The 22,004-nt window shown below is 32.1% G+C and overlaps 1 protein-coding gene across 2 annotated transcripts in view; it reads right to left on the bottom strand.

Annotated features, from left to right (window-relative positions):
• LOC118192356 (PTB domain-containing engulfment adapter protein 1-like) overlaps positions 1-22,004 on the bottom strand; it is a 77,003-nt gene that overhangs the window by 50,155 nt on the left and 4,844 nt on the right. For both annotated transcript variants that reach the window (XM_035363302.2, XM_035363301.2), the window contains exon 2: positions 18,813-18,974. In XM_035363302.2, coding sequence (XP_035219193.1) covers positions 18,813-18,876 — 64 coding nt within the window. In that variant the 5' untranslated portion in view covers positions 18,877-18,974. The remainder of the gene's footprint in view (positions 1-18,812; positions 18,975-22,004) is intronic.

The following is a 22,004-nucleotide window of genomic DNA, read 5'->3' as shown; positions in this document are numbered from 1 at the left end:
AAACGTCTTTAGGTGACATCCACATACATCACTGGATAAATTCATGAATATTCAAATAATTCGACTAAGAAATCATGGGATTCTCTGTTTATGATTATATGATGTTCTATAACATAATTTAAATTTATACAAACATATAGTCAAAAACCAGTCGCTTTTCACTTTAATCTGCAATGATATAGTTTGTCTTTTGCTTTAGCACAAGCTCAATTAATGGTATTTGCTAGTGTAAGTGAACTCGCTAATCATACTATAGAAATGATCCTACGTCCAAGTGTTTTCGCTTTGCAAACTCAAATTCCTTGAAGTATTCTGAAAGTATATTCAAACGCATCCAACTTTTTAAAACACCTTGGTATTTCTGACAGCGAAAATCCCCTTCAAATTTTCGCTTCCTTTTCTCCCTACATTTCATCCTTCTACATTTATTTTCAGTGCTCACCAAAAGAAAATTAAGATTTTTCGATTGTTACACTTCCATAAATTCTGCATTATTGTCTTTTTTTTTTTTTTTTTTTTAATATCAATTATATCAACTGTGTTTCAGTTGAAGACAGCTTTTCATTTTCTAAGCATTTTAACTATAAATAAAGTTTAAAGCAAAGTCCAAAGGATAAATATTTTAATTAAAAGATTTTTTGCTAAATGACAAAGAAATAAAACAATCAGAGTTTATTCTGTACCACCCAGCAACCCGATTCTTATATCGGCTGAAACAATCTAAATCATATTAAAGATCATGTTTTTTTTTTATACAATCTATAACGTGAGAGAAAAATTAGCTTCTTAAAATATTCTTTCTAAGAGGATTAATATAAAAATTTATATATATATATTTAAAGCTTGGACTTGAACCAAACTGTCAAACTTTTAAAGTTTAATTTACATGGTGGTTATTATTAAAGTTCCACTTTGAAAATAATAAACTACTGGTCATAAAAGGAAAACTACCATACCAAATGTTATCAAACTTGGTAATAGTGTAAAGGAGGTTATAGGAATTTATTTTCCACAGGAAAAAAAAAAAAAAAAAAAGAGTTCAAAAACGCCACCAGGGGGAAATGGCGCTGTATGCAATATTGTTAAATGAAATAAGACATGAAGACATCAGTTTTAAATGTGTTTAATCATTTCTAAAACATGTTACAAAGCATGTTCAATGTAGCGTTCAGTATTTTCCGAAAGCAAGTTAAATCCTGTTACTGCATTCTCAACAGCAGCTCTTAGCGTATCAGGAGGAATGTTACGGACATGTCAGTGTATCCCATTTTTCATTTCTGCAAAACTGTTTAGATTACCACCATAAACAATGCTTCTGAGATAACCCCATAGCCAAAAGTCACAGGGGTTGAGGTCTGGTGACCAAGATGGCCAAGAAGTGGGGAAAAGTCGGCCTATAAAATGTTGATTCGCGAAATATTGCCTAAGTAACTGTGCGACACATGTGAGGTGGGGCCCAGCCCTACATAAACCCACATTACTGCAGCTCATGTGTCAGGAAACATTTTAACATTGACTCTAAGCGAGCTGCAGTCACAGTGGTCCAGCTGTCGACTGCTCTTCAAATAAAAATGGTTCAGTTGTGAAACTAGCTCTCATTTCACACCAAACAGTGTGGAATGACTGCTATGCAATGGAATGCAGTAGGAGAATGCAATGAAACTAGGTAGATAACATGAGGGATTTTTTTGGCCCAAATTGATTAAAAGCGTTTTGAATCAGTATCTTCATGCTTTAGAGCTGAATTCAGGCTTCAAAAATTATAAATTAGCAATCTGTAAGAAAACGATTTCCAGATTGTACGCACTTTTGCAATTGATTTGCGATCTCACATTTTCTAATTGCCAATTCGCAATTTTCACGGACGAATTTCTCCCTTACACAGATGGTGCACTCGACTTTTATGCCTTTAAATGGTAATTTGCTTAGTTCAAAGTTTCTTTAGGGTATACAACATGTTAAAACTAGTAACAAAAGGTTAAGTTAGGTTTCGACCCTTATTTCATTTAACAATCTTACATACAGCACCATTTCTCCCCTGGTGGTGAGGTTTCGAATTTTCTTTTTTTCACGGAAAAAAAATTCCCATGAACTCCTTTACACGATTACCAAGTTTGATAACATTTGGTCCAGTAGTTTGCCTTTTATGACCATTTCAAAGTAGAACTTAATTATAACTACCCTGTATATTATTAAATTTTAATTTGAAGTTATGCGTTATAAGTACTCCATGTGTAAAATTTTCGCTTTTATGAGGGGGGGTAATCGATGCAAGTATACTTAGAATAATGGACAAACTGAAAACATTTCCCCTCCCTCCGAAAATAAAATATTTAAAATTAGACCTTGAATTTATTGGATTATTGAAATATTCAATTTGACTTATCTTCGAAATCCTAGTTCCGACAATAATTCCGTCAAAAATTCCAAATTACTGAAGCTTAAGTAAAAGATTTAGTATATATTCACTGTATGTTAATAAAGTAATCAAGAATTTGTGCTGATGCAACTTTCTGTCTGAATGCACAACATGGAAGAGAAGGCTTGTAGAGATTTGTTTTTGACATGCCTCTAAAAGTAGATGTCATACTCCTTTTGTCCCTTCCATGTCAAAAAGATTAAACGTTAGATTAAAAGTCATCCACTAATTCTCAGCCATTTACAAGTCAAATACTTGGGCAACTGCAGAATCGTTTTGATACCTGAGCTTGTAAGTCAAACCTAATATCATTGGATTTAAACACTTCTTTAATCTTCCGAGAACATTACTTCTTTAGCACATATTCCCAAGAATATTAATTCCTGAATCTTCAAATAATTCGACTGAGAAATCATGTGATGTTCCGTTTATGATACGATATGATGCTCTATGACGTAATTTAAATTTATACAAACATATAGTCGAAAACCAGTCTCTCTTCAATTTAAAATGCAATGATATGGTTTTTGTCTTTTCTGTTAGTACTAACTCAATTGCTGCTGTTTTCTGGTGTGTACGGCCGAATGTTTTCTCTTTGAACACCCAACTTCCTTGAAGTAGATTCCTTTTAAATTTATGCTTTTTCCCCCTCTAATTTTCTTCTTTACTTCTACATTTGTTTTCAGTGCTGACACAAGAAAATTAAGATTTTTCAAATTACAGTCAAAAGTCGTTAATTCGGACACCCATAATCCGGAATGATCTATAATCCGGACCTCAAAACTAAAAACTTTCTGCGCATGCGCCGCGTTGACACATGCGCATAGGTGTTTACGCGTGAGCGTAAGACCTTTACAACTGCGCATATGTGTGTGCGCAAGTGCAGAATACGTTTTTGCGTGCATGTTTAATGTATAATGGACAGTATGAGCTAAAATTATCTAATTATTTATTTCAGTTGATGTTGATGATTGCGTTATTCCTTAATCTTCGAACTGGATCCGGCTTATTACTTTTTTCAGACTGTAAAAGCAATTTTATAAAAGTAAACTTGAACTTTCGATTATGTCAAATAGAATTTCCGATGCTGGAGCTCCCAAAGGATCTACACAACGAAAGTACGTTTCGATGTCCATCAAACAAAAAGTGGAATTGCTGCAAAAAATGGATAAAGACATGAAGAAGGTAACAGAGAGTTTAGTGAAAACGAAAAAATTTCGATTGACAAGTTAGTCGGCATTCTCGGCACAGCAATTACGGGTCTTGAACAGCGGAACTTTGTAACTGAACAAGAAATTATGTCTTTTTATAGAATTAAAGAGAAAGTATTATCACATAAAAAGAAGCAACTTAAACAACTTACATTGAAAGAAATGTTTAATAAAATAAACAAATAAATATTAAGCTTTTTTTTTTTGTAAATTTAATACCCTTTAGATCATAATTGTTCTTTATTTCATAAATTACGGTTTCATATTTTTAATTTTAGAATTTCTGCATGCCATCTTACAAGATTTAAACTGATGATCTATAATCCGGAATCGCCGAAGTCCCGACGCGTCCGGATTAACGACTTTTGACTGTATTACACTTCCATAAATTTGGCATTCTTGTCAAATTTTTTAAAATATTCGTTGCATCAAATGCGTTTCAGCTGAAGATAGCTTTTTCATTTTTTAGACATTTTAACTATAAATAAAGTTTTAAAGCAAAGTTCAAAGGATAAATATTTGAATTAAAAGATTTTGATAAATGAGAAAGAAATAAACCACTCAAGCAACGCTTATCCTGTACTACGGAGTGGCCCAATTTTTATATCGGGTGCAAACAATCTAAATTGTATTATTTAGAGTTTTTAAGCGTAATAATTTCAAAATTAAAGGACATGTTTTTTATATAATCTACAACACAAGAGAAAATTACTACTTAAACATTCTTTAAGAGGATTTATATAAAAACTTATTTATATATTTATATATATATATATATATATATATTTTTTTTAAAGCTGGGACATGACCCAAACTTTCAACATCCTGTTTGCTTAAAAACATTGTGAAACATCAAACGAACTTTCTCAGTTTTAGACAATTAAATTTAAATGCAAAGTAAAGTAGCAGACAATAACACGCCGAAGGTAAAAATTTACTCTTACAAATATTTTTAAAAAGGAAGAGAGAAAGAAATTTTAAAAAATAAATAAAAATTTGAATAATATCATCTATAATTAAAAAAAATAGCTTTACATATAGTATTAATAAATATTTATTATGCATCACTGAGGGAAAAAATTTCATATAATTAATTCTCCGTAAAAATTTATTTGAAATTTAAGGCTAAAAATAGCTGTGGCAATTCACTGTAACAAAAATTCATAAACCACATTTGGCGTTATTATCACTCAAAAAAAAAGATGCCGAATTTCAATACGCGAAAATATGTAAATTTGTGTATATCTTAGAGAATTTTGAATAAAAAACTCTAATTTTTTGCACGTATGCTTAGAACTAACTACACCTACTTTACGCTTCCATAAATGATGATGGCAAAAATTTTATAGGTTATAAAGAAATTTTTTTTTCGAAAAATTTATAAAAATTATTTAAAAAATAAAACAAAAAATGGCTGAATTTGGAATGAACCTAAGTTTCGAAATGTTAAAGGAAGAATAAAAAAAGTTTAATAAAAAAAGCAGTATTAATAAATATATGCCAAATGCAATTAACATTGAGGAGCTAAAACTTTTGAGAGCTAATTTTTTAAAAACTACTTGTACAATTTTTACAAAACTTGGCAGTTTGGCATAATTTGAAGTTGTAGAATCGAAATATGTAAAAAAATTGGTATGTTATTTCAGAAAAAGTCTGATTTTGTGTCAAAATACATATGTTAGAATAGTGCTATATATAAATCTAATATATATCCTAAGTCGTGCTTTTGAGACATGAAAAACGTAATTTGAATTTTGTCAATCGGCCCAGTAGAACGGGAGATATCGAACTGTCCCCCCTTTTTTTTTGAGCAGTGTACATTTGTGAACAATTATTTTTAAGAGAACCAAACTAAGAGTAAATGCAGATGAATCTTGTGATTTCTGTGTAACTCGCGCTCTTATTCACTTCTTATAATGGAACCTCGTTTCAAAGGTCTCAGTCAGGACAAAATTAATAAGTTGCTAAGAGATTTAGAAGAGGAAGCTTTTGCTGATACATATTCGGACTGTTCAGATACAGAAGAAATATGTTTTTATCAATCTTTTAATGAAGATGAAGTTGCCGATAACTTCAAAAGCAATGATAATAATTTATTTGAATGGAGACAGCCAAGTGAGCATGACAAAGCAAACATATTGGCCTTTACTGGTAAACCTAGCATAAAAACTGAATTTTCAGGAATTCATCTTGCTGTTGATTTTTTAAGTTATACTTTTCAGGTGAATTGTTTAAAATGTTAACTATAGAAACTAATCAATACGCTTCAGAAATCTTAGAGTTGCGGCCAGATATAAGCGGAAAAAGAAAGCATGAAACCGACTGGACGCCAATTACATCTGATGAGCTTCAGAAATTTTTTGGATTAGTCTTACTCATGGGACATGTTGAAAAGGACAGCATTCGAGATTATTGGTCCACGGATGATTTAATTGACACACCAATTTTTCATAAGGTAATGTCAAGACACAGATTTTTAATAATTTTAAAATTTTTGCATTTTGAAAACAATACAGAAAAATTTAATAAAATTATAAATTATGACAGACTGTGGAAAATTCGAAAAGTTTTTGATCATTTAAAAACAGCTTAGAAACAGATTTACAGCCCTGCAGAAGAACTTGCGACAGACGAAATTATTGTCAAATTTAAAGGGCGAATAATATTTAGACAGTATATCCCCAAAAAACGCAAGCAGTGGGGTATAAAATTATACAAGATCGCTGATAAGGTAGGGTACACCTATGATATGGAAGTTTACCTTGGGAAAGATAAATTCTAAGGATCCCAATTTCTCAGCATCTTATAATGTCGTTAAAGAAATGAGAGGCACTATTAGAGACAAAGGCCATAAATTATTTATGGACAATTTCTTTTCCTCGCCAGAACTTCTCATTTATTAAATGAAAATAAAATAAATTCATGTGGAACTATTCATCCAAATAGGGAGCATTTCCCAAAAGATGTAAGCAAAGGAAAATTGAATAGAGGAGAAACCACTGTATGTTTCACAAATGGGATGACAGCTCTACACTGGAAAGAAAAGTGTGACGTTTTCATGCTGTCAAATATGCACAATCTAATGGTTATAGCCGATGAGCAGACAAAGCCCGAGATCATAACATGCTACAACAAAAATATGTACTATGTTGATTTAAGCGATCACATGGCCATAGTTATACTTTTGGCAGAAGAACTTTGAAGTGGATGAAAAAACTATTTTTTCATCTAGACCTAACAGTGCGTGTATGTTCTAAGCAAAATAAGCAATATCGAAAAGAATCACAAAGTTTTTCGCATGAATTTGATTAGAGAGCTGATTCATTATTCTGATCTTCAAGCTCATACACTGTCTCCATCAAGTCGAAAAAACGATACAAGTATCTATGCTCCCATTTCCCTTTTGATACAAAGAAAAGACGAAGATGTGCTGTTTGTTCTGCAAAAGGTTTACAGCAGAGATCAACTGTCATATGTAAAGCATATGATGTAGCACTCTGCATAAACTGTTTTGAAGCTTATCACACGTCATTTCAGAAAAACAGTATAAAAAAAAAAAAAAAAAAAAAACAGCAATAGTTAATTAAATGAAAGCACCTTCCTATAATAGCAAAAACAAAACAAAAAATTACTAATCTTACATCAGAAAATAAAATAATCAGAATTTAATAGAGCATGTCTCTATTAAGCCTTTTTATAAGGGCCAAAAATTGAAAAAAAAGAAACTACACTCAGATGATCACAACGAACGTAACATTGAATATATAACTCTGAATTTTTCATGTGAAAACAACTCGGTTTAGATACCGGTGGATGAGCTATCTGTATGATCCTTTTCGTAGTTTTTCCGTTAAAAACGTGAATGTGAGCCAGTTCCGTCAGTCTTTCACGAAACATCACTTTTCAGCAAATAGTAGTTACATAGCTACACTCAGTTGTTATGCAGACAAAACTATTGACAATTCCATTTGGTAACAGACAGTTCAATATAGGTTCAATAAAAGCGAATAAACAGGCTCCATAGGATACCCCCCATGTGTAACGCGATTGTAAACCGCTTTCTCTCCAAATGTCCTCGACTAAGGTTACATTAATTAATTCAGAAAAGCAACTCGAGGGCTATCTCTCTATGGGTAGAGATGTTATCATGGAAGACTTTCTAAGGGAAACTCTCTCATATTCAAATAATACATTAAAAAAGCCACGAAATTTCTCATGTTCGTCTGGATTTTAATCCAGGTCGAACTACCAGTGTTTAGGGATTTTACTGCTCTTTCATCTGGTGGATTCCTCCACAAAGGCATTCATATTTTGAGGCAACTTATCAGATATTTTCTCCCTCCTTTCTGCATGCCTTCGTGGTGTAACGGTTAGCAGACTTTGTGAGTATTTCAAGAGATCCAGATTCCTGTCCCGACGAAGGCATTGCACATTTTTTCATGTCTTCTGCTTCAAAAAATAACCTAATGACTCTATAGTGGTGCACGAACTAAAAGGTGATGGATGGCGGTTCCTCACCACTGCGATTTAACTATTGGGTCTCCTAATCCCCTGCCACCCACTAAAAGGGCAAGTATATAAGGTATTTTCTACCTCCTTCCAGCATGCCTTCGCGATGTCATGGTTAGCACACTTCGCGCATATTTCGAGAGGTCCAGTTTCGAGCCCAGAGGAGGGCATTGCTCATTTTTCAAGTCTCCAGTATCAAAATAACCTAATGACTCTAAAAATTAATCTTAGCTTGCTTTGTCAACCTCGAGTAAGCAATAAGCATTTCTTTGTTATGATAAACTCCGTAAAATAAATAAAAAGGTTTTTCACTTGGCTAATAACATTTGCTAAAGATGCATATATTTTTATATTATGTTTCAAATTCAGCGATCTTGCACTCTGTTCAAGATTTAATGTTTCTAAAGCTCATTTTACAAAGTAGGCAAAACTACCTTTTTAGGGCCTGCTTTACACTTGAAGCTTAAATCTAATAAGATGTTACTTTGGCCTTTCTTGATGCCGAGGTCATAAAACTGTTCAGTAATGTTAACTGCGTTCAAACTTCTACTATTATGCATGCAACTTTCTCACATTTATCCTTTTGTCATTTTCATTCATTCTTAAGTAAATAAAATGGAAAAATCCACATGTAACCAACCTGTTCTTTGGATTTGATTGGCTTTATTTGGTTTGTTCACTGGATTACACTGAAGCACTCGACAGCTATCTGTATAAGGGGAGGGATGCCTTCATCAAGGACTTGCTCAGTAAAGCTGGCTTATACCGACGTTATGACAAAAACCATGAAAGCGCCCATTAAGCCTGTGATTCGAACCCGAGAAAACTACCAGTGTTCAGCCAAGAAAAATGATTGAAATAACCGATTTAATTTTCTAACCTATGTTTATCATTCAGCAATACATAAATTAGAAATTTTAGGTGATTGTGAATAAACTATATTGCAGTTTTCTCCAATGTTTCATATTAGAGTTTTACATGGATTTTTCAATGTTTCATTTTACGATTTTACATGGAATTGCAGCACTATGGAATTATTTCTCATGCATTTATTCCGCTCTGTTCATCATTCTGATTCTTTATTCTGCCAAAGAGAAGATTTCGCACTTTAACAAAAAGACACATAAGAGGATACTTTATGAAAAATTTGACGGAAACAATTTTCTTAATTTTGCTTTGAAAATATTCCTGGGTAATCGTTTTGATCACTGAGAGAAATATGAAAAACATATTTCCTACACTGTAAATGTGAATACCCTGTATGCCCTTATTCTTTTGAAAGTATGAAAGATTAATCTTTTTAAAATAAATTAGAAAACTTATTATGTTTATTTATTTTGTATTTATTATTTTATTATGTATATGTATATCCATTTCGTTTAAAATCAAGGAAAAAATCAACGAAAATGCAAAGATTTAAGAAATTATCTCATCAGACTTCACATTGCAGCTATAAAATGGATTGCATATATGGGTATTCGGAGAATTTTTTAACTGCTAACGCAAACAAAATCCAGTTTTATAAAGAAAATTCTCTCTACAGATATACCTCCTTTGCCCGATAGTCCGAAGTAATATTTGTTAAAATTATAAAATCAAACGCAACTAATATATCTCTGATTTTCTTTTTTATATTACAATAACATAATTATGAAAAAAAAAAAAAGGTTTTAAAGCTTTATTATTGGTATAAGTTCATCTCAAAATCTAATAGTAATGATATCATATTCTAAACATCTAACAGTAATGAATATTATTAATGAATTCATTATTATTATTTCATTAAATTATTCATTACTGTTATTTTATTAATGAAAATAAATTATCAAGTATTGCATTCCGACCTGCAGGCATATAAAGCTAGTTCATATTTGTTATATTTTGTCATGTTCTGTTCTCTTTCCCTAATTTCTAGTAAAACCAAAGAATTCACAAATTACTACAGAGATTGATCAGAATTAGTAAATGTTATATAAACATTGTATACATTTTGCTTTTAATAAATAAATGCAGTTTAGTTTAAATTAAATCAAAATAAACCTCGAAAAAATCGCAAATATAGTAACTTATTCCAGACTATTGTCCAGCGTGAGACGAACATGTAAATTTTACTGCATCTATGGAGGGGACAAATGACCACCCTAATGACTTTTCTCATTAGGGAACAGTAAAGGAGGGGGAAACAGTTTTTTGGATCACACCATCCTAAAGGTTATATTATGAGAATTTAAGCCTGGTTTTAGAAGGTTAAAAAACGTTTAAGTTTGCTTCTCCATCTCACTAATAAAAAAGGAATGAATATCACTTTTAAGTACTTATATATTAGCAAAACAACATTAGTGCAATATGATGATTTTTTAACCCCCCTTAAAAAAAGGAATGGTGACTTATTTCTATTAATAAATAATGAAACGTCCGTTTGTATATTCCTCACACTGTGGAAAATTGGTGGTATCTAGAGCCACCAAATTCTGAATACACATTTTCCTCTACTTTAAAATGTGCACCTAAACAAAAAAATTTTTAAATCTGCATTTTTGTATTAATTTAATGAATTTTTGATTAACAAACTCAGTGAGTTAAAAGTCAGCATTGCTGCCACTGACTGAAATGAAACATTTTTATTCCTAGACTGTTGGCATTTGATAATATTTATCTTTCAATTTTAATTGACAAATTCAGCTATTTAAAAATAGTATGCTGCCATTGCTGAAATAAAGAATGTTTTATCTTCAATGCACAAGCAGGTACTGTTGCCTCCTACGTGGCAATATGATGTACAGCGCATTGTTTCTGCGCAATTTTAGTTAGTTAAGATTCGAACTCCTAGCGTAGCATACATGTTTTGATACCGTATGGTCGGGAATTTATCATTTTCAATTTAGATTTTAGTTATGATACAGTCCACGAAATAAAATTGTTGTTGTTATTGTAAAGTTGTCTATAGTATAGAGTCTAACCAGCGACCTCAAAACATTGGTCAATGTCGAGCCTGAGCTAATTAGAATAAAAAATGGCTAATGAAAACATAACTACGTTGAACAGAAAACGTGGTGGAATTAAATCACAAATAACGAAATTAAAGTCGTCTGTCAGTGGAAAAAGTGATGATTTTGGTTTCGAACAAATAGAAGTATTGCAAGAAAAAGTTCACAAGTTAAATAAACAAATTGATGAACTTCGCTTGGATTATTACAAAGTGTGCAAAGATGAAGAAATATCAGACATCGAAGCTACTTTTGAAGAAATCGAGATGGATATTACCGATGTTCAGGTAAGCCTGAAATGTCTTTATACTTCATTATGTAGTAAGAATGCAAATGATGAGTATGCAAATAAGTTATTTAAAAACCAATTTGTAGCTTTAATTTCATCTAATAGACAATTAACAGATTCTCAGAAATTGTTTTATTTATAATCTTGTTTAATTGGTGATGCAAAGCAGATACAAACAATAGATGATACATTTTCATCCTTATTTAAGGCACTTGAAGAAAGATATGATAATAAGAGACTGATTGTAAATTATCATATCAATGAATTACTTTCTATTGAAAAAATAGTTCATGAAAATCCTAAAGATTTACACTCATTAATTGATAAAAGTTCAGAAACATTTAAGAGCATTAAAAGTTATAGAATTAAATATGGATAAATTAAACGAAGCTTTGCTGATTAATATTATTCTCAATAAAATAGATAAAGAATCACGTAAGCAATTTGAAATGTCATTAAATAGTAATGATTTATGTGAATGGGATTCTTTCATGACATCTCTTCAAAAGTGATGCCAGATGTTAGAAAATATGCAAAACAAAACTGTATTTGCAAAAACAAAACATTCCTCCAAATAAGGTTCGATCGTTAGTGACAAAAAGAAGAAGAAGAAGAAATTTATGTGTCCCGGTTTACAAAGATAATCACGCAATTTTTAAATGTGAAACATTTCTAGCATTAAATCCAATGGAACGATACGAAATGATTAAAAAGCTTTCTTTGAGCATTAATTCTTTACATTCAAATCATAAAGTAACTTCCTGTCAGTCTAGACACTTTTACTCGGTTTGCAAATTAAAACATAATTCACTTCTTCATCGGAATGATGGATCCATGTCCTCTGCAAGAAGTGGGGGAAAGCAAAGTGAAACCACGCCCTCCCCAGAGAACCGCAAAAATGAGGCTGTTTTGAATAGCAATAAATCAACACAAAAAGCCTTATGGGTGTGTCTTTTTTCGAAAAATAAAACTGTTCTCCTTTCAACTGCGATTGTTTGGGTTAGAAATATTTATGGCCAATTCGTTAAAGCAAGGGCAATTCTTGACTCAGGATCGATGTCAAATTTTGTTACAAATGAATTCTGTGAGCGTGCAAATTTAAAAAAGGAAAGAATAAATATTTCCATTTCTAGTTTAAATGGGCAAATTTCAAACATTAAATCTCGTACGCTTCTATTTTTAATGGAAATAATTTGTTCTCTGCTTCATTAAATTTTTTAGTTGTAAATAAGATAACAGATTTAGTACCTTCTACAAAGTTAAATATTGAAAATATAGATATTCCTAATACATCAAGTTTGGCTGATCCAGAATTTGCAACTCCATCTAGTATAGATCTGCTTTTAGGAGCAAATATTTTGACATTTTTATTAATGGCCAATTTAAATCTTCTACAAAATCACTCGTTTTCAGAAATTCTGTGTTTGGTTATATAGCTACTGGTTCTTTGAAAACATCCCTTGAAAATTGTCAGAATTATTTTGGACTTATCGGTAATGTTGATAATATTGATAGAATGGTAGAAAAATTTTGGTTAGTGGAAAATATGGGTGAAGATAAGCCAATGCTTAGCTAAGAAGAAGAATTCTGTAAACAACATTTCAAAGACACTTACAGACGAAATGAAGATGGCAGATTTATTGTAAAAATGCCTATGAAAGACGAACAATTAGGAGATTCAAAGCACTTAGCCAACATTAGACTCAATCAATTAGTTAAACGTCTTAGCAAAAACACTACATTCAATATTTATATCAAGATTTCATAACAGAATATGAAAATTTGGACCATATGGAAAGGGTCGATGATAATTCAAAACCGGAACTTCTATATTACCTCCCCCATCATGGAGTATATAGACCAGAGAAGTCAAGTACAAAATTAAGAGTTGTGTTTAATGCTAGTGCCCCAAGCTCAAATGGATTAAGTTTGAATGATTTACTTTTAACGGGAGCAGTCCAAGAAGATACTTTTGATATTCTTGTAAGATTTAAAAAACATCAAGTTGCAGTTATTGTGGATATACAAAAAATGTACTGGCAAATTTTAGTTGATGAATCCCAAAGAGACTTACTTCGAATCTTATGGAAGAGAAACCTTAGCGACTCACCTGTGACATATAGACTCAAAACGGTGACTTATGGTGCTAAAAGTGCTCCATTTTTAGCCATTAGATGCATAAAGCAAGTTGCATATGACAAAATGCATAAATATCCTGAAGCTGCCAAAGCTGTCTTGTCAGACTGTTATGTTGATGATGTCATCTCTGGTTCATCAAACTTAGACTCAGCAAGGGAATTGAAAAATCAGCTTATACAGCTTTTTCATAGTTGTGGAATGACTTTGCACAAATGGAACTCTAATTTTCCTTAACTGTTGGATAGCCCTCTTACAAGCTCTGAGCTTTCATTCTCCTCTAAAAGTGATAATGTGGTTAAAGCTTTAGGCATTACATGGAATTCTCAGAAGGATGAATTCAGCTTTAAAGTCTCAATCGAGGAGAAATCATCATATACTAAAAGAGACATTTTATCGACAATTGCCAGACTTTATGATCCTTTAGAACTGATTGGTCCGGTAATCACCAAAGCCAAGATATTTTTACAAAAATTATGGGTTCAAAAACTGAGTTGGGATGAACCACTTTTTGCAATTATTGCTCACGAATGGCAACAGATAGTTTCAAACTTAAAGGCTGTTGAAACCATAAAAATTAATCGTTGCATCCTCTCCAATCATCCAAGCAAGATTTCACTCATTGGATATGCAGATGCTTCGGAAACCGCTTATGCTGCAGTTGTCTACTTGATTTGTGTCGATGAAGATCACGGCTCGTCATCTCATCTACTAGCCAGCAAATCTCGTGTGGCTCCATTGAAAACTTTATCTATTCCAAGATTGGAACTTTGTGCATGTTTGTTATTGGCTCATCTGATTTCGAAAGTTAGCAACTCATTGAAGATACATTTAGATGACATCATTCTGTGCACTGATTCAACGATAGTACTGTCATGGTTGAACACTTCTCCTTATCTTTTGAAGACCTTTGTTGCAAATAAAGTCTTCAAAATCCAAAGACTAGTAGAGCCGCGACACTGGAAGCACGTATCATCAGCAAATAGCAGATCTGATTTCTCGTGGTGCTTATCCTCATGAACTTGTGACATCTTCCTTGTGGTGGAATGGTCCTGAACAGAACGAACTTAGTGATGCTTCTTTATTTGAACTTGACAAGACTCTCATAGATTCTCCTGCTTATCAGGATGAATTTAAAAAACCTTTAGATGTTAATTTGAACTGCAATTTAAACTTGGTTTGGAATACCTTTTTTGAATTAACAAATAATTATGTTAAACTAATTAGAATTTTAAGTCTTATTTTCAGGTTTCTGTCCGATCTGAAAGGTCCAGTGAAGAAAACAGGCCCCATTAGTAGCACGGAATATCAAGATGCGGAATGCACTTGATAAAAATGGTTCAGGTAATAGAATTTGCAGAGGAGATTAAATCACTTCAAAATCAGAGAGTAATCAACAGTCAGGTAAAAACTTTAAATCCATTTTTAGATGGAAAAGATATATTACGTGTGGGCGGTCGCTTAACTCATGCCACAATCAATCATGATTCTAAACATCAAATTTTATTGCCAAAAAATCATAAGCTTACCAAGCTATTTATTCATTATCATTTGAAAAATTTTCATGCTGGTCCTCAAGCGTTATTACATTTTGTTAGGGAAAGGTTTTGGCCCATTGGTGGCAAGGACTTAGCTAGAAAAACAGTTCACGAATGTGTAATTTGTTTTCATCATAAACCTATCATTTCAGACCAATTAATGGCCAATTACCTCCTGAACGTGCAAATCCAAATCTAACCTTTCATAACACAGGGATAGATTTTGCAGGCCCTTTTCTAATCAAATATAGAAATCAAAGGAAAGGTAGTTTACATAAAAGTTTATATAGCAATCTTTGTTTTAGTTACAAAAGCGATTCATTTAGAAATAGTATTTGACTTAACATCTGAAGCCTCTGTTGCATGTTTAAAACGATTTTTCTCGCGTAGAGGTAAAAGCTCATGTCTGTTTAGTGGCAATGCAACTAATTTTATAGGAGCTCACAAAGAGTTAAAGAAACTTGCTTCTTTAGTTACTGTCCCTGATGAAGTTTTGGGTAAGTATTTGGTTTCTGAAAATATCTCTTGGAAATTTATTCCTCCTTGTGCCCCCAATTTTGGTGGAATTTGGGAGGCGGGAATCAAATCTTTTAAATTTCATCTTAAAAGAACTATTTCAGATGCTAAACTAAACTATGAAGAATTTTTAACCGTAACTGATCAAATTGAAGGAATACTAAATTCGAGACCTCTTTCTCCTTTATCGTCTGAACCTTATAGAAAAAAAGTGATATATTTTGTTTTAAACTCAGTTTTGACCCTTGACGCCAGGTCACTTTTTAATAGGTAGACCCATAAACTCAATTGTAGAACCTCAAATTTTGGACTTGTCAGAAAGCAGATTGTCAAAATGGCAAAAATTAACTAAAATGATACAGATTATATGGAAACGATTATAGATTATAGGATTATAGGATAACTTACTATCTTAATCACTTGCAACAATGAAAGAAATGGTATTTTTCAAAGGACAATATAAAGAAAAATACAATGGTTATTATTAAAGAAGATCAGTTACCTCCATTTAAATGGTTATTAGGAAGAATTGATCAGACAATTCCTGGTAAAGATGGTAAGATACGAGTAGCAGTCAATAACACAAAGTTTGGTCCAATTAAAAGGCCAATATCAAAAATTTGTTTATTGCCTATTGAGGATAACTTCAAGGATTAAGTTTCATTGTTAATAAAATATACATTTTTCTTTATTATACTTATATTTTGGTAATTTTGATGAAAAATGTCAATATTTTTTACTGTTTGAAATGTTGATATACATAATCATTGAAAAAATTTGCAAATGTTCAAACTTTATGGAATTTTTTGAATCGTTTATTTCATTCTGTAAATGATTTACTAACTTTAAGTCTTTGTTAATGCTTAAAAAACTGAATAACTGAATTGATATTGAATTGTATACTTAAGATTTAGTTTGGCGGTATGTTGCCTCCTACGCGGCAATATAAGTAATGTACAGCGCATTGTTTCTGCGCAATTTTAGTTAAGATTCGAACTCCTAGCGTAGCATACATGTTTTGATCCCGTATGGTCAGGAATTTATCATTTTCGATTTAGATTTTAGTTATGATACAGTCCACAAAATTATTATAGTTTATATTTTGTTTATCTCGTCCTATACATTTTCATAGCTAGTTATTGTTTGTTAATCAAAATCATAAAAACAACCTTGTATTTAGTGTAAGTATATTGAAACACTCTAAATACTTACGCTAAATATAAGGTTGTTTGTTACTTGTTGAAAATTATAAAGTATCTGTAATTTTTTTATAGTAAACTCTTGTTACATCATCAATATGTTGGGTGTTTGACAAAATTACGCTCTGCAGAGTTAATTATCTATGGAAAAAATGTGTGAATTATAATTCAGGTTAAGAAAGTATATATAATTAAACAAACATGGATATTATTTTAATTTAAGTGAAATAAATATTAATTAAAAGCATTTTTATTACTGCTTGATAAGTATGCGACACAGTTTTTTTTAGCAGTTTTTATAGAAAAAAAGTGATATATTTTGTTTTAAACTCAGTTTTAAAATATGTGCTTATAGGATATGTTTGGCACAGAAAAAATTTTCAGTATAACTGCAAGAATGCTGTTAATTTTTCCCAAATGGCTAAAAGAAACAATTGATTTGAATTTCTTCTTAAAATGGCTGCCACAGAATTTATACAAGGAAAAAAATTGCTTTTAAGTTAATTTTATTGACTGATTCTCAGGATAATTTATAATGTCTGTGTAATAAATAACTCTTTTGCAGTTGCTAGCTTTCGCATGGCCTACTGTAATAATAAAAAAGAAAAAAATATGTAGTGATTTTAATGTCTCCAGCTAGCAAAATTTCATAAAAATGTTTAATATTTATAGTTAGACATTTCATGATTTAAATATGTTTTAAATTAAATTAGAGTAAAAAGCAGAGAAAAATATTCTTAAGACCTGCACTTTTGTTAATCTGGGGGAAAAAACAGATAAAATAGAAAAATTAAATATCGTATGATTTATTAAATGGTACCTGTTTTGAGGTCGCTGGTTAGACTCTATACTAAACAAATGAATACAAAAACAAATGAATAAGGTATTTTCCCCCATTGCGTTCAATTATATTAAAATTTATGGTTAGAAATTCAAAATTATCTAAAAAAAATATTTCTTTTATGATACTTATGTATTATCCCACTGACAGTGAAAGGTGGTTATTATCAAACAATGAAAATCAGCAGTGATCCCACCAAAGCTATGCCAACTGTTTCCGCAATATTCTCAAGGAACTGATGCCTATTTATTTAATAAACAATCTGATTTGACTAACTTTCTTTTTGCGGTTCATAAAAAGGCTTTTGTTGGCTTCAACCATTTTATTATTAACCTTCAATTTTATCAAAGCTCTATTTAGAACACAAAGAATTAAAACTTCCCACATGTGATGTATGCGTGACACCAACCAACAAGATGTATAGAGAGTGCTAACTCTCAGTCTGGGAGGTGCCAGAAGTTTAGGTTCCAAGAGATAGACCTATAGAGAGATCATAGATAAGGAGAAGGCTCATGGGAGCTGTAAATCAAAATGAAATTAACTTGTATTTCTTAATGTAAATCTTCTAATCATCAGTAGTGTAGTTTATTGATATAGTGTGTAGTTTTCTGTGTACAATAAATGTTTAAAATACAAGAAGGTGGATTTATTTCTCTATGAGGCGGTGTATGAAGAAGGGGTGATATCACACCACAGGATTATTATTACTGTTTTGTTGACCATATTCAGCTGCCCATGTCATATCCATTAATACAAATGTTTCTTAACGATAGGATCCCATAACTGTGAAAATAATCTACTGTTTGCTGCTTGGTAGAAGGCAGGTCTTATTTTTCTTCTTCTTTTTTTTTTTTTTTTTTAAATTGCTAGAAAATATACAACAATAAAAGTAAATTGATAGCCTTGCTCATCACAAAAAAAGGTGGCTTACTGAGAATAAATTGAGGTTAAATCAGACAAAAATGCAGATGAGTATGTTGTTATGTCACACTTATCCATAGCTTCCACTAAATCATGTTGCTCCGCAACAGTTACATGATTGGCAGGATAATACTCAAGTACCACTTTTATCAATACTACAGTAACACAAAGTATTCCAGCATGAATTTCATAAAAAGAATATGTAAAATAAGCACAAAATTTATAAAAGAATTATAAGATACATACTTCCATTTTTAACATTGTTTTTATTATTATGTGCCCACTTCAATAAATTTGATTGCCTAATCATAATTGGACTTGGCTGTTTTATATATTGAAGACTTGAATAAACTGTGACTGCTATCTACTTAGCAAACATTTTGGCACTTAGATAATAAAGTTCATTCCCTGAAAATGAGAAAAAAAATTACAGAGTTAGATCACACAAGTGAAAGCAAAATATCTAAAACACTTTTTGTTTATTTTTAAAAATATATACCTAGTAATGAATCCGCTTATGTTTTAGTAAGAATAAAGGCTTGTAAAAAGAAAGGTTCTTCCTTAACAATATGGCCTTTATTTTACAAATAGCACCACTTATCAATAAATCGAAATTGCAAACTATCTTCAGATGAGCAGGAATTGCAATGATAATCATTTATAATTTGCTCATGATAAGAAGACATTTGAGTAATGCAAGTATTATCATACAGTGGTACTACCATATGCATCATTAGCCAGTTCTAGATCCTTGGATGTATACCACGCAATACATACACAAAATGAATTTTCCCAACAGAAAATAAGTAAAAAAACAATCTGTTCTTATAAAAAAATCCTATTGTTATTATTATAACACTTTAACCTTTTGATGGTCATCAATGAGCTCAACTTGCACTCCAGTTACATACCACAATGCGCCCAAATGAACAAAGCTGCAATTACAAAGTGATGACTGACAGATATTGTGCATAATTTGGGAAGAAAGAATTGCTTAATCTTCGACTGCCAAAGGGTTAATACTAAAATACAAATGCAGTGAATGAACTATATACAGTACATAAGGGTTTTTCTGCTATTCAGATCAAAAGAAATTATTCATCATGCTTAAAGGTCTCTGATCTTTGTCTGGTAACGGATTTCACCCTCCACAACATTAGCTGATTTAACAGCACTTTTGCTTTTTGCAATAGTAGACACCATAATACTCAACATACAGTATGCAAGACCCATGTCTCAAACACACATGCTACCTTTATACTTTTCAACAGTCTTCTTGTTTCACCTCTGCGGTATTCCTAAAACGTTTTTTCATTGCTCCAACATTCTTAAAACTCAATAATAATGAATTTACAAGAAATTGACACAGAAGAATCCAAAATCACTTGAAAATTCAGAGTTATATAACAGGATATTTACTAAATAGTAGCAACAGGCATACTGATGTTCAACAGTTATAACATTGTCTTGAAAGAGGTGAACAAGAGTAGTGCATGCAGTTGAGACTCATCAAGCTCGAGTCCTACTCCACACAAAAATTTTCGTCCTTAAATATGACATATATCAAGTTGGATATATAATGTGGTACTACCGTATTTTTTTTTCATATAAATGTTAAGGATTCATAATTTTCTTGCCATGAGAACAGCTCTGAGTATTTTAACATGTTTTCTTTAAAAATCTTTTTTTTTTTTTTTTTTTACATATATATATATATATTTGGTTTAACAACATACAAAGGAAGATGCTATATCTTTCTTCCAAGAAAGATACATTTTATTTCGAAATGGAATATGCAAAAATGGCCGTTAAATGAAAGTACATATCAGTGAAAAGCATTCAGAGTCATCAGTGAAAAGTTTCAACAGTAAAAAGCATATGCTTGACTGGAATATTTTTGTGAGACAGGTGTATTTTCTACATCTAATCTGATAGCTAACTAGGCGAATAGTTGACCCTGTAAAAACTGTGGACACAAAAAAATGTCTCTTCGAGCAAGGGGGGAAAAAAGAAAAAGACAAAAACTAGCAGTTACAGGATTCTAGTTAGTGGAATATGTCGAAAAACCTCTCACTCAGATTCTGAATAGGGAGGTTACTATGCTCATGGCATATAAAATAGAAGAGCTGCAAAAAGCAGGTTAGATGCATTTTACCATTAACTATAAATTTCGTTTTGTTGATCCAACAACAGCTACTCATACATAAAATATTGAAAGACTGTGGCACTCTGCTAAGTGGCAGAATAATAATCAATAATAATCACCCAGAAATAGTTTACCATCATCATGAATCCACATGTTGAAAATTCTTGGGGAAATTTTTTTTGATGCCATATTAAAAGCAATTACAGAAACAAGGCAGTCACAAAGTAACGAGTGGCCATAATTAAACTGACAGCGTTCACAGTGTTCTGTAGCGTGATCTATTTGCGAAAATGATGCCACATTTTGTAGGAAGAGTAAACAAGATGGGGGATGAAGGATTCCACAAAAAAAAAAAAAAAAATAGTTCCAAAAGTCACCGCTAGGGGAATATTTGGCACTGTGTAATAGAAAATAGAGTGTTAACAAATGCAAATCAATACGGAAATTATCCTTTATTTTGCATTCAAATGAGGTTCAATGTGGCTGCCGTTGTTGTGGACCACATATTGCATTCTGTGCACATTATGCACAACAGCAGAAAGTAACATGTCTGCAGGAATCTCCCGTACAGTCCGTGATATGTTATCCTTCAACGTAGCCAGGTCCTGGACCACTCCTTGATAGACCTTGGACTTAAGATAACACCATAGCCAGAAGTTGCATGGGGTAAGATCAGGCGACTGAGGTGGCCATGCAGTTGGAAAGTAACGGTTAATGACTCTTTCTGTTGTGAATTTCTCTCGTAGCATCTGTTGCACCTGTACAGCAACGTGTGGAGGGGCACCATCTTGCATGAAAATGATTTCCCCCAGGCATTGTCTTTGGTGAAGTGCCGGAATGACAAAGCTGTTCAACATGTGGCGATATTTGTCTCCGGTAACAGAACAGGTTTCCGGTCCTGTCGAGGTAATGTTCGCATAGAAGAATGGACCTACGATAAATTCCTCTGTGAACCCACACCAAACAGTTACCTTTGGTGAATGTAAGGGAATTGCTGTGACTGCATGTGGTGATTTGTCATACCAAATTCGGCAGTTCTGGGTATTCACAGTTCCATTCAGGTAAAAGTGGGCCTCGTCTCCCCATAAGATTTTGCACGGCCAAGCATCATCCACCTCCTTTCTGGCAAGAAAGATGAGAGCAAAAGTCAATCGCTTATCATGGTCAAGGTACAGTAACTCCTGTACAGGGCTGATCTTGTACAGATAGAAGTTGATAATCTTTCGTAAGATTTTCCATACCATACTGTAAGGCATAGCCATAATGAAAGGTAATTTTATTCTGTATTAATT

The sequence above is a fragment of the Stegodyphus dumicola genome, chromosome 4 (genome assembly GCF_044657685.1).
Source record: "Stegodyphus dumicola isolate Sdum_Otavi_A_Nest chromosome 4, ASM4465768v1".
Taxonomy (NCBI): domain Eukaryota; kingdom Metazoa; phylum Arthropoda; class Arachnida; order Araneae; family Eresidae; genus Stegodyphus; species Stegodyphus dumicola.
This window is presented reverse-complemented; position numbering and strand designations above follow the sequence as displayed.